The sequence below is a fragment of the Monodon monoceros genome, unplaced genomic scaffold (genome assembly GCF_005190385.1).
Source record: "Monodon monoceros isolate NGI ecotype Baffin Bay Population unplaced genomic scaffold, NGI_Narwhal_1 Super_Scaffold_4, whole genome shotgun sequence".
Classification (NCBI taxonomy): domain Eukaryota; kingdom Metazoa; phylum Chordata; class Mammalia; order Artiodactyla; family Monodontidae; genus Monodon; species Monodon monoceros.
Window position 1 is genome coordinate 65,932,252 of NW_021703781.1, and position 18,717 is coordinate 65,950,968.

Below are 18,717 nucleotides of genomic sequence, written 5' to 3' on the forward strand. Positions count from 1 at the left end.
ATGTTATGTCCCAAGTGCAGCTTACCAAACAAAGAACAGAACAGGAGGACAAGAAGTCATAAATAAGAAAAGGTGGGTAGCTTCTAATGAAGCTACATTAAAATCACCTCCCCTGGGAGGCCGTGGAGTTTCCAGGCGCTGAGAGTATTCCAACAGAATACTCTTACTCTGCATCAGACACAGTTCTACTCATCTCTGTTAATCTTCACAAGCGCTCTATGAGGAGGAAGGAACTATTATCATTCCCATTTTACAGAGGGAAAAATGGCTCCAAGAACTTAACGCGCCCGAAGTCGGCCACCTGGCTAATTGTGGAGCCAGGTCCGTCAGCTCCAAAGCTGGTGCTCTTAACCATGACATTTATGCAGAAGACATTCCTTACTGAGCCTCACGAAGTCCCAAGTGTTATACGCAGCTAAGCAGAAGTAAAATCTAATAAGAACCTGCAGTATCAAAAAACCAAAAACCAACTAATACCGAACTTTCTTCGGGTTATTTGTATGGAAATATGTTAATATAAATGTTTCAGACATTACATGAAATTTCTAAAAAACTTATATGTTCTGGTATAATGTTATAAGTCATAATTCTAGTTATTACTTTAAAACGTATATCTCAGAAATAACTAAATTTCCTTGTCAATTGCATTATTATAACTTTCATCAAATCTTTAACCGCGGTCATTTTTAAGTCTTCTGTCATTTACAGACAGTTCTGGCTGTACGCTGATGCTTTCGCAAAAATGTTCCTATAAAAGGGTTTCATCTTCAAGGAATTCATGGAAAAGACTGACAAGTACAGGTCTCTGGTAACTGACTGTACTGCTGAACTGAGTGAATAAGCATGTTCAGAGCTCTAATGGAAAACTGATGAATTCATAAAGTGCTAACAAAAGATCAAGATGAAAAAAATTAATTACATGGGACTGAGTGAACTGATGAGGATGATTATAATTTTTGTGACTTTCTGTTTGAATAAAAAAAAAAATCCCACAAGGACTCAGAGGAAAAAATATACAAATCAATTTTCTCTGCAAAGTAAAGGAGCTGTTGCAGTGGAGGATTCCTGGACTGAACGTCAATATCATGACGCAGTATGAGTGTGTTTCGTGTTCGGTAGTTGCAATCATTGTTGCTTTTGTTGCGGTCATCCATTTACAATGCTTGGTGTCAGTTTATTTATCTCTTGTAAAAATAAAATACAGTGTGTGTGTGAGTTGTGAAAAAAAATTGGAATTAGTAAAAATGAGGGCAAAAAAAAAAAAAAGTAAAATCATATAAACTAGTCCTTGATGTTCTCAAGGATACATCCCCAGACTTTGAGAATTTCCAAATCTGCAAATGCCACTCCAGCATATATCTGCTCACCTGTAAGATGGGGAAATAACACCTGGCTCCCTAGGTGACTGTGCAGGTTAACTGAGATCTTGTACTAATTGAAGAAGCACAAAGTCAAGTTGAGAGGGGACGTTGCATGCTCAGCCAGGCTCCCTCGCCAGCATTCACCAGTAGGAGCCAGATACTACTATACACGAAGGACGCAAGAGGACAAGTACAGCCCTGAGGGCTCAAGGTCAAGTGCATGCCAGGGGATTTAACACTCCATGGACCAGCCCCAGCAGGCAATCTCTATCAAAACTCATAGTATTTGTGCCTAAGACGCCATGCTTCTCCAAGACACCCAGATACATTCACGTAGACTGGTCTCTTAGGAGACCTAGAAATTAAGGTCGTTAAAAAAAAAGCCCAAACAGACGTGTAGGCATTAAAAACTCAAATCACTGGTGAATTTTGAGATCTTGCTCACATTCCTGAATTGAGGTGTTTCACAGTAGTTGATACTATGACCTTTACTACTTTCCAGATCCTTCTTATACTCCACCTTGGAAACCAAAACACCAGATGCACAAGAGAACCAAACCCGAAGTCACTCTTGAAAATGTCACCAGGACTCGACTTGGGATATTTTTAGAAAACTTTCAACCCAAGATTTTAAAATACCAGGCATAGGATACTGTAGGTTAACAATATGTGTTTTCCTTTCAAATAGTGATAAATAATCAGTTTGGTTCTGAATATTAAAAATATACAGCCCCTTTCAAGAGTAAATACTTTAAGATTTCACATAGCTCAAAAAAATGGCAAAATGGTTTTAGAAACCATTTTGTGGATACTCTTGGGGACAGGTGTCTGGACTTCTGGTCATGTCCTGTTTCTTGATCTGGGTGCTAATTACACAGAAGTGTCCACTTGTGGAAATTCTTCCTGTTGTACACTTATGATATATGCACTTCTCTGTATGTATACTTAAGTAGAATTTAACCAAAAAAGTTACTTTACAAAAGAGTGTAATAAATGAGACCACTCATAGATGCAAAGTGTCTTCTAATTTTAAATGGCTAGTTGAGCTCTCCTGGGTAGCTAGATATAAGATGTGAGGCCACAGGTACTAAATAGACTCCAAGTCATCTCAGGTAGCTGGAGAAGGCAGCTGAAGGGTGGTTACCATTAATAGAGGCCTGGCTGGTTTGTCTTACTAGATAAACATAAGAGCAAAAGGAAATGGAAGGTTCCCTTGTGACCGCTTACCAAAGGAAATGCAACTTGTTATCATATCTTATAAAACATTTGGTGGGAATATAACTTTTAAAGCATGCAAGATGCGGGCTTCCCTGGTGGCGCAGTGGTTGAGAGTCCGCCTGCCGATGCAGGGGACACGGGTCTGTGCCCCGGTCCGGGAAGATCCCACATGCCACGGAGCGGCTGGGCCCGTGGGCCATGGCCGCTGAGCCTGCGCGTCCGGAGCCTGTGCTCCGCAACGGGAGAGGCCACAACAGTGAGAGGCCCGCGTACCGCAAAAAATAAATAAATAAAAAAATAAAGTATGCAAGATGCATTGTAATGCTTACAATATGATACAAAATTTTAAAAGAACACAAAACTGTATATACGTTGAATTCTAATTCTACAAATGTATGTTTTTATATCCATATATTAGTTTATGATATATTCACATAGAAAGAGGTCAAAATGGTAACAGTGTTATTCCTGGGTAGAACTACATTATCAGCGGTCTGGTTCTAGTTCTGTCCCTAAAAGTCTATCTGAACCAGAACAAGACATTTTACTTTTCCAAGCCTATGACAAAGCGAGGGCCTAGAGATTGCAAAGATCCCATCTAGATCTAATGTTCTCTGAGTCAAAAGCAAGTTTCAGCAGACTTTTTCTGTAAATGACCAGACAGAAAATATTTGCCCCTTCACGGAACATCCCATCTTTATATCAACTCTTGTAGCTCAAAAGCAGCCAGAGATAATATGATGTGTTTCAATAAAACTTTATTTATAAAAACAGGCTGCGGGCTGGATTTGGCACTCAGGCCATAGTTTGCTGACCTCTGGCCTACAGCATCAGAATCATGTGGAATATTTGTTTAAAATGCAGGTTCCAAGGGCTCGGCACCCATCTACTACTTCAAAGTATCTGAGGTTGCTGATGAGGTCCAGGAAATGTCACCCTTGTGATTCTGAGCAATTAGAGCACCACAGGTTAAGGAACACTTTGGGGTAAAAGACTGACTCTTAGGGGTTAGAGAAGAAAAATGTTTTAGGAAATTTGCATATCCTTTTCTGAGTTTCAGATAACTTGCTAGGTGAGTCCTATGAATAGCCTGCCAAGAGGCTGACAACTCAAATGCCTGCAGGGTCCCGACAGGCAATGCAAACAGAGAAGCTGCTATGAAGAAACTCCAGGACTTAAAAAGGATGTGGGGAGCTAGAGGGGAGATTTCCTTGCCAAACAGTCTTAGCAATTATAAAAATCGTAACCACTGGGTAGGCCAAACAAAACACAGTCTCTGGCAGCCAGGTCAGCCTCTAAGGCGAGGGGAATTCACATGGTACACACAACTTCTCAGAAACCTGACTACAATAATGAGAGAATGAGGGAGGTTCCACGTTCAAAACGCTCCCATCTTTGATTTCCGCTCTATAAGAATGACATATTGTTAGAAAGCTTGTCTCCTCCAGTATTCTGGCAACTAGAAATCTATTGCTGGGAACTCTGGAATATCTATAGCCCTGTGAGAATTCTGGGAAGAAACTTTTGAACCATCAGAGAAGGATTTAATTAGTTTGATCCTAGGCTCTCTTGTGAATTGCTTTTTACGGACTATTCGTTCTTTGGGAACTGGTAACTCATGTGTAGTTTATGTGGTGTTACACGGAACTTTTCATTCTTGGGTCGCCCCTTCACTGTCTGTCGGAGATAAAGGAGGTGACAGCACACAGGTGAAAATGTCCCCATACGTACCTCACTCACAAGCTTGTTCACGCTCTGAGCCCGCTTAAGAACCAAGTTGTCTTGGGCTGGGAGGGAATGATAATGTGCGGCGCCCTTCATCTTATTGAAGTCCTGCCTGTATTTTATCTGAAACAAGCACACAGAGCATCTGGAGTTGTTGTTTTCATGCTCCATGAGAGAAGTTACTCCACGCTTACTTCACATTTAATGTCAACATTTATTTAATAGAATTTTCTGGAGGAAAAAATAATCACATGGGTTTTTCCTCCACTGAAGTCCATAAACCACTTAGTCCCTTTTATATTAACATTTTACTGTCCCCTTTCACATTTTTTACACTTTACATTCTAATTCTGCATGAAGAAAGGTCTCAAAATGATCATATCTAAAGGTATAATCCAAAACCCATTCTGCCCTTGGTTTTAACAATCATTTCTCATCCAGCCTCCAGTGATGAATGTGTCCTTTACTTCCCCTCTCAGGGCAAAGTGCACTCTTCTAAGGAAATGGGTAATAACTGAATAGTAACAAAGTAAAGGAGAAGGGCAAAGGGGGTATGAAATGAATGCTGGGCTTCTGATTATAGACCAAGTTCAAGTTGGTGTAAGATCTGCAGTGTGCTTGTCACTTTACCAAGTTTAATTATAGCTTCTCTTTCAAGGACTGCCAACTGGCTAACATTCTGCAAATAAAAATCATTTTATCAACTGGGTTACACCGAGTTTGATAATCATACGGTTTATTTTAATCAGCTATTCCTCTGAAGCGCTCAATTTCTAAGATGGGCTATTTTGCAAAGACTCTCCTAACCCCAGCTTATCTAGCTGGGCCGGTATGTGCACTTGCTTCAGCTGACTTCAAGTAAGTTGTGTGGCTTGTGTCCATGTCAATCTCCTTTGAAGCAGATAAATGTGACCTAACAGCATGAGCTAAAAATGCAGATGTCGGGAATTTGGATAGGAATTGAGGGCTAACATTCTGCTTTGACTCAGCTCTGATAAATTGAACTGTACATAGGTTTCAGTAAGCACAGCCTTCAAAGTCTCATTTCTCCTTCTTCCGTGACTCTGTGGGTCGTCCCAATGTGGCACTTACATCACTAGCGAGTTCGTTGGCTTTCTTGGCATTCTGATAAGCCGGGGTGATCATGGCCGGGAAGCTGCCCTTTCCTCTGCGCGCGCCATACTCTTCTGAGTAATCCTGCTGGGTCAATCAAAAAGTTTAATCAGTAATGCTCCCCTCCTGGAATGGGTGGGGGATTAGCAATGATCTCTCCTACAGCCTGTTCCCATGGAGGCCCATCCACCTTGGAAATTCCTGAGATCACCCCTAAGAGCAGTAGCACGTGGTCGTTAAGGTGGTAGACACTAGAGGTAGACCCAGCACACAGTCAGCACTAAATAAATGGTAACTGTTATCATTAGCATCATCATTTCCATCAGACAAATCAAGATACTCTGTGAGTCTCCTAGGCTCACGTATTTTGCAGTATTCGTTTCTTAAATGACACCTGGAAAGTCCTTCTGTCTTCCAGTAGTCTCGCATGCCACCGTTCTCAGGCCCCTTAGCAGATCTATGCAAAGACACCTTGATATTCCACATACTGTCTCCCGCAGTGATGGATTCATTTCATTTACCAAGAAAGAGATATTATGTAACTATTTGAATTTTTGTAATTTGGCTGAAAAGACTTCACACTGCAATAAGATGATCTCAGCTGGGACCAAATATATATTTCAGACTAAGTATTAACAATCTGAGTCTTAATTTCTTCCTTCCTCCTCCTCCCATCACCCAGGCTCTCCCACAAAGGAGAACCTTCTCTCTCACGGGACTGTCATCACGTTACTAGTGTAAAACTTCCCCAGCAACCAGAGGTACTTCAAGACTCGGTCAGATGCTACCTTCTCTCCAGGGAATTCCTCGCTCACTCCCAGCCCCACCCCAGGCAGAATCAGCTGTTTCCTCATCTGTGTCCCCACAAACCTGGAACAGCCCTTAGTGCCCCCCCGGGCTCATGACTCCCTCTCTCTCCTGCCTCCTCCAAAGCAGGGGCCTTCCCTGCTCCAGCATCACGGTTCAGAGTCTAGCACACATACTCTCTTAAATGAAATAGTTGGGTCAAATTAGAATGTCCAGGCTTCCTTTTCATCCAATAATGACAACTGTTTAGCCTGAGTGCTCCTTTATGCTTGGCTGCCAGAATGTTCTGGGCCAAATGTAGTAAGTGAAAAAGATAATAACCACAAAGACTCTCAAATTCTTTGGTAACCTCCTTTTGCCCATTCTGCTTTACGGTTTGGAGTTGGCTTGTAGCTTCATTTTAACTTCTGTGCTTATGTGAATATATATTGTGTATGTAAATCTTTTTGAGACCCTTAATCCTACTGGGGAGTTGACAGGTTACAAATAATAGATTACATGGTATAGTCCATTAACGTAAAAAACTACTCATTAAAAAGAAAAATGGGGACTTCCCTGGTGGCACAGTGGTTAAGAATCCGCCTGCCAATGCAGGGGACACGGGTTCGAGCCCTGGACTGGGAGGATCCCACATGCCGTGCATCAACTAAGCCCGTGCGCCACAACTACTGAGCCTGCGCTCTAGAGCCCGCGAGCTACAACTACTGAAGCCTGTGCGCCTACAGCCCATGCTCCGCAACAAGAGAAGCCACCACAACGAGAAGCCCGCGCACCGCAACGAAGAGTAGCCCCCGCTCCCCGCAACTAGAGAAAGCCCGCGCGCAGCAGCGAAGACCCAACGCAGCCAAAAATAAATAAATAAAATAAATTTATTAAAAAAAAAAAAGAAGAATGAACTGCTTGGTCTTTTAGGCACTACAGATATTTATAGTGTATCTGACTGTCCGCCTGCTTCTCTATCACTCCCTCCTACTCTCGCCCTGGTGAGTCACAGTAAATCACAGTGAAATGCCACAGGATATGGAGTCCTCTCGACTGACAGCTGCTGGCAGTGCTATCGAATGACACCCACTTTGATTCTTGTATTTGTTATTATCATGATTGGAAACTTCAATCAAAATGTCCTAATAATCAAGGTTCCACTATGATACTACAAAGTTACATTTCATCGCTGTGTATAGACAGGTCTAGATACACACATGAAATGATATGCGTGTGTTACAACTAGTGGCAGATAGGATAGTCCAAATTTAGAACAAAATACTTTTTGCTAAATATGGAAGCCAAATATTTTTTAAACTGACTTTTAAAAGTTGTCCTGAGCATTCTAACCAATATATTTACAACATGAAACCAATAAAAACGTATTTTCATTGAGTTTTAAGCACTGAGAGACCATTTAACTGACTTATCGTGAAATTTAATAAAATGGCCTTTTAAATTCAAAGCCAAACATTTTTGCTCAGATAGACATTTGCAAAAGGGTCAAAACCTATCTTCACGTGCATTTTAAGTTTCACATGAATATATCCCCAACATAAGCAACTTGGTTTTCTGAGGAAGAGAAATAAGTTATTTGTTTCCTTTTATAAATTATGTATATTGAATGTCACATAGGTTGTAAAGTCTACCCAGTGCCAAAAAATTTAAACAACTGTCAAATTAAGAAAGAAATATCACCCAAGCCCACTGAATGCACCCTTCCGGCCACACGCTTGGTCTTCCAACATTCTTTAACTTACAACCATGAAAAAATAATGTTCCCTTTTTCCCCTGCAACACCTGTCTAGTACCAGAAAATCAGAGGGACGTGCAAATAAAATTAGCTGCAATTGTCACTCAACCTTTTTACATCCTGCCAAGATGCAGCTCATTTAAAATGTGAAATTGAGAAAAAGGGTTACTTTCTCTGGCATACTGCTTTATTTAGCAACCTAGACAAGAAATTCATTTTCTAAGAAAATGAATGCTGCTACTCAGTGAAGTGCTCAATATTTTTCAAGACATGCATTTTGATCCCTTTTGTTCCTATGCAGTGACAGGTTAAACACAGCCAGTCGTAGTCCTTGGGACTTTTCTTCAATGAATAGATGAGGATGCTTTATTCCTGGCAAGCCCACCATTTTGATATAGGTCCTTTATTTTTAAAAAAGGAAAGAAAAAGTGCTTAGAATCTGTTTTCCTAAGTGAGTCAAGTTGAGCCCTGTGTAATTGTTTGTTTGCTACTTTCAGGCTTGGAAATTCCACCTTCCATAAATAGGGCAAAGAAAAATCACAGCCCAACCCCTGATTAAATGGTCATAGGTTGTGTCACAGGCTAGAGGGCTGCCAAACTGAGAAATGACCATCGAAAAGGGTCTCGCAGGACATCATTTTATCACGTACCTGTCCATACTGGTCCACATATTCCTTTGTCAATGTGTCCTCAGCTCCAGCAGCTGGACCAGCCATTCCCTTCGTTTCTCTTTGATATTGTTGATGGTACCTCACCTATTTGAAGGGGAAGGATAAATTTAGCCTCTTACGCACAGGGGTCAGAACAGTAAAAATGAATATCTTGTGGAATGTTTTTTTTCTGCTTGGATCTAGGGAATGTGTCTTAGACATAAAAGTGCCTGATCATTGTCTTGGTAAAACTGATTGAAAACTATGTAGGAAAGCGACTTCCTGTATCCACGGTGCAAAAAAACGGAGACAAGGAGACAGGAAGTTGGACTCGCCAGGCCCAGGTAAATTTCTGCTTCCTTCCCCCCCATGCAAACATTGCCCTGGACACTTACATCACTTGCAAGCTCATTGGCTCTTCTGGCTATCTGATAAGCAGGTGTGGTCATAGCAGGAAAACTGCCTTTCCCTCTCTGTTGTTTATAGTCCTCTGTGTATCTCACCTGGAAAAGGAAAACAAATTTAGAATCACGTGCCACCATCCCACCATCTCCCAGGCAATCTGACTGAGAAGCCCTGCTCAGGGCTCCCATAGCGCCCTGCACATCTCCCGTCCCAGCTCTTACGCAATGTAGTTGGCTTAGAGCTTGATGGACCCTGTGTATCTCATTTACCATTTTATTCCCAATACCCAGCTCACTGCCTGATACATGGAGATGCTCAATGTAGAATTCGACACATACTTGTGAGCACCTGCTGTGTACCGGGGGTGAGGCCAGGCAGAGCAACAAGGCTTCTGTCCTCGAGGAGCTGCCAGTCAAGTCTGGGAGATGAAAGAGGCTTCTCAACCCAAGTCAAGTGGAAGCCACTTGTTAAGCTGAACCTGGATTCAAGTGGGAAGTGCTTAAACTTCCCACTCAGAGCAATACTAAGTTCCCAGTCTTAGTATGCCGTGGAGCAACTGGGCTATGAAAAGGCAAATGGAAGAAATTCTTCGGAAGTGATCTTCTACAATTTGCAGTGACAAGGAGAGACTTCTTTAAGATTAATCAGATATACCTGGTTTGTTACTAATACCGTGTAAACTTTTCTCTCTAAGGAAAAGTTTTTGCAAGGTCTGTGCTAGCTGCCAAATCTGACCTGACCATCCTTGACCTTAGAATGTTCTTCCTGGCCCCCGCTCAGGATTGAGATGCCGCCTGCATTCTCCCTGTCTCTTCCTCCACATAAGGAAAGAATGGGGAACCTTAAATGAGAATCACTGCATCTGGCCTCCACCATTTCTTACATCACTTTGAAGCTGTCCTGCCGCCTTGGCCCGGAGAAGCTCAGGGGTATCCACCACTGTGCTGAACCTGGAGATGTGTTCGTCATGCCCTCTCTTGTACTCCACCTGGTGAGGGGACAGCATAGAGTCAAGGTCATACCCAACAGCCTTTGTAGGACCTCTCCTTGCAGCTGTCCTGAAGCTACACCATTGGGCAACACTCAACGCAAACATATGGCAAGTCTTTCTGGTTTGTTCTACGGGCTCCTCTCCAAAAAGCATCAATGCTCATGTGTTAAGTCCAAGAGAGTGCCAGGAACTTCTAAACGTTAACAAATATTCATTCATCTCCATAACAATCACATAAGGCAAGACTATGATTTTCCCCATTTTACTGAAGAGCAGCTGAGGAACAGAAAGGTTAAGTAATTGGCTCATGGTCCCACAGGTACTAAGTGAGAAAGCCAGGGTTCAAACCCCAACATTCCAGCTCTAAAATCTGAGCTATTAACCAGCAAGTTGTGCTACTCTTCAGGAGGTTCCACCATCCACTTAATAAAAATCAGTGTCCTTAATGCTAACGCCACCACAAGAAATTATTTGGTCCAGTCTTGTGGTGAGCTACATGGTCTTCTCTCCATGTGATAGATGTGGCCCAAACAAGGCACAGAGAGTGAATGATAGGGAAAAGATAAAAACAAGTTTTCTCCATAATATCACACTAAGGGTACCTACTGCCCCAAAGCACCCTCCTTTTGGATTTTATCTGAATCAATCCCAGGGGTTCACTAATGACAAACATTAGCGTAATCAATGGTGAATAAGCAGTAAGACACTCACTTGGCTGGCCAGCTGGTTGGCTATCTTGGCCCTTTGATGAGCAGGTGTGATCATGGCTGCAAAGCTGCCCTTGCCCCGCTGTTCCTCATGGTCTTCTGTGTACTCCTGCTGGTCAGACCAATGTCAGCATGAGAACCAATATGAAATCCAATGAGAATGAATAAAACTGCAATAGCAAAAGCATCATCAGAACCAGTGCAATTGGATGTGTAAGATACTTGGAAAATATTAATACTTGGAAAAATAAGATACTTGGAAAATACTTCAGTCACCTGGAATAAATTTGAAAATGTTATTCACTTGGTGATTTAAATAACACCTTCAAGGCTGCAGAAAGCATATATCCCAGGTCAAAGGGTTTCTCCTTCAATGTTTATATTAAACTATGTGGAACCTGGCACAACCCAAGGGATGCCCTTTAACTCAAAGACTTGTATAATAATGCAGCAATTATTACGCAGAAGACTTTCTGGTACTAGAGACAGTTCTACAGCACTGGGAGTGAAACGTCTGCTCTTTTCTGCTCCTAACTTTTGAGTATCTCTGATGGTCTGTTTTCCACCTTAGCAATTGTGTTTCTGTTGTCTTCTTTCCATTTGCTAAAGAAAAGTTACTGAAGACTAGCAATATTTTCCAGAGTGGTTTCTTCAAAGGGCAGGTGCCCTGGGTGTATGGAGAGGACTAGAGGGTACTGTGTGCACATCACTAAGGATTTCCATAATCTGGGCGAAAATTGCCTTTTCTACGATGCAAACCCACTAAGATCTCTCTTATGGTGCTACAGGTCAGAAACCTAAAATAGGGCACCAGGGCTGATTCCTTTTGGAGGCTCTTGTGGAGAATCCATTTCTTTGCCTTTTCCAGCTTCTGGAGGCTGCCCGCGTTCCTTGGCTTATGGCCCCAAACACTTTTGACCTCTGCTTCTGTTGTCACATCATCTTTTCTCTGACTCTGGCCCTCCTGCCTCCCTCCTTATAAGGACTCTTGTTACATTTGGTCCACCCTAATAATCCAGGATAATCTTCCTAACCTTACCTTAATTAGGAGTTTGGGTTTAGCAGGTAAATATAGTAATATATAAAATAGATAAACAACAAGGTCCTACTGTATAGCACAGGGAACTATATTCAATATCTTGTAATAAATTATAATGGAAAAGAATCTGAAAAAGAATATATGTATATACATATAAACGTATGCATATGTATAACTGAATCACTTTGCTGTACGTCAGAAACTAACACAACATTGTAAATCAACTATCCTTCAATAAACAAGAAAAATCCTTACCATAATCATATCTGTAACATCCCTTTGGCCAGGCAAAGTAGCATATATGCAGGTTCCAGGGATTAGGACATGGGAATCTTTCGGGGAGGGCCAGTATTCTGTCTACCACAATCTTAAAATAAAGGAATATTCAAACTAATTGCTAAAGTAACTTTCCAGGGCCCTTACCTCACCCAGTGACTTCTGAGCCTTTGCCATCCTTACGACTTCAGCGTCTGGCAGAGCTCCTGGGCACCAAGCATTCCCTTCCCCATATCCAGTCCAATAGGCTCTCTATAGAGGAAAAACACAAATGTATACAAACACACACCCCACACATTTGCCTGGTAAGATCCCCCTACCTACTCCACCCTCCCGGCAACATACATACATTGACATACATTGTCAATATAAGATAGAAAAAGTAGACATTCTCTAAAAACTATAAACTCCTCTTGCTTTATGGTAGGTCTCACCTAACCAGAATGTTCATTTTTTTTCAAACTAGAAAATAACCTAATATCCTAAATAACCAAACTTTCTGAGATTCACTTATATCATAGAAGAGTTCCAAATGTAACTTAACATTTCTTTGCTCATTACTGCACCAAGATGGGCAGCGGGGAGTTGCTGTGGACAGGCCATCTAAGACTAGTCAGCACTATTCAGCCAAGCTTCAAAAACCTGCTACCTGTTGCGTGCCAAGCATTAGATTAGGCAGTTAACACTAGGAAAAGAAAATCAAAAAAGAAAGAAGAAGAAATCAAAGTTTCTCTTTTAAGATACTTGTGACCTATCTATGGAGATAAAACTAACATATGGGGGCTTCCCTGGTGGCGCAGTGGTTGAGAGTCCGCCTGCCGATGCAGGGGACACGGGTTCGTGCCCCGGTCTGGGAAGATCCCACATGCCGCGGAGCGGCTGGGCCCGTGAGGCATGGCCGCTGAGCCTGCACGTCCGGAGTCTGTGCTCCGCAACGGGAGAGGCCACAACAGTGAGAGGCCCGCGTACCACAAAATAAAACAGAAAAAAACAAAAAAAACCCTAACATATGAAACAATGAGCTATTAGAGAACATTTCTGTGATTAAACGTACTGTATTGAAGATAAAACATAGTAAGAGTTTTGAAAAAGCAATCTGTATATGATGGCCCCTGTTTTGGACAGGAATTTGAGCTGGTCCTCCAGGGCTAAGATCAGTTAACAGATGATGCAAAGGGAAAAAGAAAAACATCTACTCTAGGAGGTCAGTTGCATAAAGGCAGGGACTTTTATCTGTTTTGTGCACTGATGTGTTCCAGTAGCCTGGAACTATGCCTGGCATATAATACTCAATACATATATGTTGAATAAATTCTCAGAGTGGGGACTGCCATGAATAAAAGCATGAAGGCAGTGATAGGCTTCATGTGAAAGACCATGAGGAGGTGGGTTTGATAGGAATTGGGAGTAAGGATGAGGAAACAAGTGGGCTGGAGGTGGGGCAAGTTGCACAGACCATCTTTTGGCGATCTGGAAAGACAGATAATCCACATGTGAAAATATGCTCAACTACACTCCCGATCAGGGAAGTTTAAATTCAAACAACAAAATGCAGGTTGTTAAAACTTTTATCTGGTAATACCAAGTGTTGGTGAGTCTGTGGGAAACGGGTATTCTCATACTCTGCCTGTGGGAATATAAAACGTACAGCCATTTTAATGTACAGACAGAAATTTGACAGTTTGTCTACTAAAATTAAAAAGGCACAGACTCTTGATCTAGCAACCTCATTTTCCATTACCTATTCTAGAGAAACTCTCACTGTGTCCAAAAGAGGTCTTGCACAAAGGTGTTCACTGCAAATTCATAACAGAAAAAAAATGGGAATAACCCTGCCCATCAATAAGAAAGCATGATACATCCTCTCTTAATGATTGCACCCATGATCTACCCACCTACAACAGCTTAAAAGGTTGCTGACATACAAACATCTCCAGGGTATTTGTTGAGCGAAAAATGCAAGTTGTAAAACAATGCATATTGTTTCATAGAAAAACAAAATTATACATTTCAATAGAAATATACATCTATAATTTTCCATAAGAAATACTAGCTGACATTTGTTGTGCCAACCAGTGTGCTAAGATCCTTACGTTTATATACTCTTTTAATTTTTACAATAGTCCTGTGAATCAGGAACTCTTTGAAGTTCACTTAAAAATTGAACTTAAAGAAAGCCAAAGAAAAGAATGGTTAAATAACTCATTAAAGGTCCTTCAATCAGTGGCAGTAGTCATATGTAAATGTAAGTAACAAAAAAATAAATTATATAGATATTAATTTGTAAATGAGGAGAGAGAGTCTGGAAGGATACCCACAACACTGACAACAATGGGTACCTCTACAGAAGGAACTGGGATTGGAGATAGTGGACAAAGGGTTAGCTTTGCACTGTTTGGACTGTTTTATGTGGATCATTAAAAACAAATGGTTGGGGAATTTCGAAATGATGAGGCTGTCAATAGAGAATGACCACAAATTCTCAGGTGATGGGAAGAGTAAACCAGAGACAAGCAGGAAGATGTGTGTGACCAATGTCATATGACAGGCTGGAGAGGGGCAAACCCAGGAGAGGGAAGGTGCTCACAAAGATCCAGGCAGGAGATGATGGGGCTCAGAGCTGGGACAGTGAAATGGGAGGGAAGGGGTGGAGCTGAGTGAAGGGTCAGAAGAAGAAAGGGCAGCCTTGGCTTCCAGCCTGGTGGCTGATCCCAGTGACAGAAACACAGTGGTTGGAAGGGAGAAGTCAGTGAGCTTGGACTGGAGCAGATCTGGCTGAGGTGATGCTGGGTCTTCTGCAGACAGCTGGAATTACAAACTGGATAAAAGAAAGTGTAACCAATGCCCTCTAGAAGTAATAGCGATAATACATTTCATTTGCATAGTGTGTCATTCTTTTCTCTGTTTCCAAACCCATTTATAACTCTTCCTTCACCTCATCCACCAATGGTTGCCTGTTAGGTGCAGCCGCCCCATCCTTGGATTTCATGTCCCAGTGAAAAAACGATTTAAACCGTTTGCCATCGTCTTGGTCATCGATCTGCACAATGAAGATATTATCAGTAATGTTTCCATCAGAAAAGAGAAAGGAAACAAATAATATACAGCTAGACTGGGGCGGGGATCCTAAGTCTCAACTGCAGAGCATCTTAACTGCAGTACAAGCCACAGCTGTCAATGTCACCACAGCTTCATCTGCACCACCAGCCAGAGGGCACATAGAAAGCACCTGCTGTGTGCAAAGCTCTATTTAGCAGTGCAGTTAAAAAAGGCAACATCTCTACAAGCTAATCACACAACACCAAGTGTTCAGCTTAGAAAACACTAGACATTAGAGCAGTTGTTCTTAACTTTAGCCTGTGCAACACCCAGGGAGCTTGTTAAATGCTGGCTCCCCACATTCATGTAGCTGTTGTCCTATGCTTTATAATCTCACCTTTCACATCTTGATCTATAACACACCTTGAGTTAATTTTTATGCATGAGGTAGATATCAAGGTTCATGTTTTTCGACGCAAGTGTCCAATCACACCGGTACCATTTATTTAAAGATCATTCTTGCTACATTGAAATGCAGTGGTGCCTTTGTTGTAACTCAAGTGACCACATATGTGCAGCTCTATTTCTGGATGTTGTATTGTTTTCTACTGGCCTGTCTGTCTATTCTTACACCAATACTATGCTGAGTTAATTACTACTACTTTTATAGTAAGTCTAGAAATCTGGTAACCTAAGTCCATTGATTTTGTTCTTCAAGACTTCTTGGCCATTCTAGAATCATTGTATGTACATATCAATTTTAGAATCAGTTTGTCAATTTCTATGAAAAACACCAGGATTTTGGCTGGGATTGCACTGAATGTGTAGATCAATTTGAGGAGAACTGACATCTAACAATATCTTCATGACTTTGGAATAGGCAAAGATTTCTTAAGGAGAACATAAAAGGAAGTAACAACAAAAGAAAAAAATCAGGTCTTAAGTCCAAACCCAGATATTATAATGTATGAGATCCAAGATGGGGCCCAGAAACCTGCAACTTTAACAAGCTGAAGTTTAAGTCATTAATTTTACAGGTGAGGAAAGAAGCTCAGAGAAGAGAAATGAACTTACTGAAATCATTCAATGATTTAGCAGAGCCAGGTTCACAATCCAGGAATTCTAGTTCCCTGTCAAGGGCACTTTGTCTGGGCTTGCTTAATGCTGCACTAATATGTATACTTTAAAATAGATAAATTGAGAGATCTTAACATGTTTTTTCCCTTGGATTTTGAGAAACTACCACAAACATTACACAGACTCAAGGCAAAGTTTCTTGTTTGCAGTTCCACTGATATTTGGGGCCAGTTCGTTATTTGTTGGGGGGGACTGTCTAGTGCATGGCACTACGCTGAACAGGATAGGTGGTCTCTATCCACCAGATGCCAATAGTATTCCTACCTTCCCAGTTCTGACCCCCAAAAAAGTACCCAGACATCACCTGGGGGGCAAAACTGCCCTCCTTGAGAGCCATTGACTTACGGAATCAGAATCACATGACCAAAATAAACAGGAAGCCGTATTTGCTGCCCCGTCTCACAGGACAAATCCATCATGGGGCGGGGGGTGGCGGTGGGGGCCATGCCTGCCTCCCCAGAGACCTTTCACAGGACTCGTGATTATTCAGAGGAAGCAGGAAGAGAGAAAAAGCCATAAATGTTAATAGTGGGGTAAGGAAGCATTAAGGGCTGAAGTTCATTCTCCAAATAGAAGGGAACCCAGATGCTCTATTTTGCTAAAAGTTCCATTCACACCTACCAAACAGGAAATTTTGTCTTAGTAAATATTTATTTATTCATTTACTTTTTAAAGAATGACATTTTAAAAACAGAAAAATGTCAACCTGCTTCAAATGCCAACTTAAAATCTACTTTTCTCCTTCATCACCATTACTGAAGCATCCCTTTCTTTCCTTTTTTTAAATTTTAGCATGTGCACCATGAATCTGTATTTTATTCAATTGGCAAAGTCTCTCAGAGAAGAAAAGGGAGTAAGAAAGTAATCCACCACACTCCCTAGAATGGTTATAAGATCTGGGGCCTTGGGGACTTCCCTGGTGGTGCAGTGGTTAAGAATCTGCCTGCCAATGCAGGCAACATGGGTTTGAGCCCTGGTCTGGGAAGATCCCACATGCCGTGGAGCAACTAAGCCCATGTGCCACAACTACTGAAGCCGTTGCGCCTAGAGCCCGTGCTCCGCAACAAGAAGAGCCACCGCAGTGAGAAGCCCTCGCACTGCAATGAAGAGTAGCCCCTGCTCGCTGCAACTAGAGAAAACCCGTGTGTAGCAACAAGACCCAACATGGCCAAAAATAAACAAATAAATAAATTTATTAAAAAAAAATCTGGGGCCTAGAACGGACATTGTTGTCCATTAGATTTTTTCCCTGGTGGGAAAGGAGGAGAAAGGGGTCTCAGCAGTCAATTGTTCAGTACACACACACACACACACACACACGCATGTACACACCCATACACATGCGTGTACACACATGTGCACATACGCATGTACACACACGTGCATGTAAACACACATCCACCACACACAGACCACACACCTGCACAGATGCGCACACAGATATGCATACACATGTACATATACATACACACATGCGTATGTACCGTGTACACACATATGTATACACGTGTACACATATTCATACCTACATACACACATACATACACTCCCCACATGCACACATATATTTTTATACACATACACATATGTTTACATAGATGTGAACAAATACACACACACAGGCTTCCTGAGAAGCTCACATCACTGTCTGTGGCTGGAAACAGAACCAGCAATGATCTTGCTCCAGGTTGGGCCTGTCATACAAGTTAAAAGAAAGTGAATCCGCTATCACCTCAGAAAAAGGTAAATACTGGGCTTCCCTGGTGGCGCAGTGGTTGGGGGTCCGCCTGCCGATGCGGGGGACACAGGTCCGTGCCCCGGTCTGGGAGAATCCCATGTGCCGCGGAGTGGCTGGGCCCGTGAGCCATGGCCACTGGGCCTGCGCGTCCAGAGCCTGTTGCTCCGTGACGGGAGAGGCCACAACGGTGGGAGGCCCTTGTACCACAAAAAAAAAAAAAAGAAAGCGAATCCACTACCACCTCAAAAAAAGGTAAATACTGTGTGACCTGTTGTAAGAACATAAGGGGGCCATGCCAGTTGACACCTCGCATAGGATGAAAGATACAGATATTATGGATCTTTTGTAATAAATACAAATAGTACTCTGATGTATAAGTACGTCTCCTTGTGTTCAATCTGTCAAACTCTGGCCCCAGAACTGCAGAAATATCTGGATGTTTGTAAACATAAATAAGTGCTTTCTTTTTTCCTCCTAGAGAGTTTGCCACCCCCTAGGTACATGGGAGTAGACCAATGGAGCAGTTTAGGATACAGGTCCCAGAGTGAGAAAGATCTGGATTTGTGCCCATTGAACCAGCCGGGTAAAACTGGGCAAGTTACTTAATCTCTCTGAGCCTCAGCCTCCCCAGCTGTAATATGATAATATTACAGAGGGTTCTTGTGAAGAAAAAGTGAGATCACACAGATAACGGGCCTCAAAGAGTGTCTGGCACTCTATCGAACTGACAGCTAAATTCAGTATTGATTGTAATTTTGTGTAGTTGCCCTTAGACT

At 42.0% G+C, this 18,717-nt stretch overlaps 1 protein-coding gene across 2 annotated transcripts in view; it reads right to left on the reverse strand.

The window, feature by feature from the left end:
- The window catches only part of NRAP (nebulin related anchoring protein), a 75,026-nt gene that overhangs the window by 48,970 nt on the left and 7,339 nt on the right, over positions 1-18,717 (reverse strand). Inside the window, exons 5-12 of one of the 2 annotated variants that reach the window (XM_029244902.1) lie at positions 14,963-15,067; positions 12,175-12,279; positions 10,717-10,821; positions 9,898-10,002; positions 9,005-9,112; positions 8,610-8,714; positions 5,397-5,501; positions 4,311-4,427 (exon numbers count right to left, since the gene is read on the reverse strand). In XM_029244902.1, the coding sequence (XP_029100735.1) occupies positions 4,311-4,427; positions 5,397-5,501; positions 8,610-8,714; positions 9,005-9,112; positions 9,898-10,002; positions 10,717-10,821; positions 12,175-12,279; positions 14,963-15,067 (855 nt within the window). Of the gene's footprint in view, positions 1-4,310; positions 4,428-5,396; positions 5,502-8,609; positions 8,715-9,004; positions 9,113-9,897; positions 10,003-10,716; positions 10,825-12,174; positions 12,280-14,962; positions 15,068-18,717 lie in introns of both variants that reach the window. The other variant, XM_029244901.1, reaches the window with a different exon arrangement.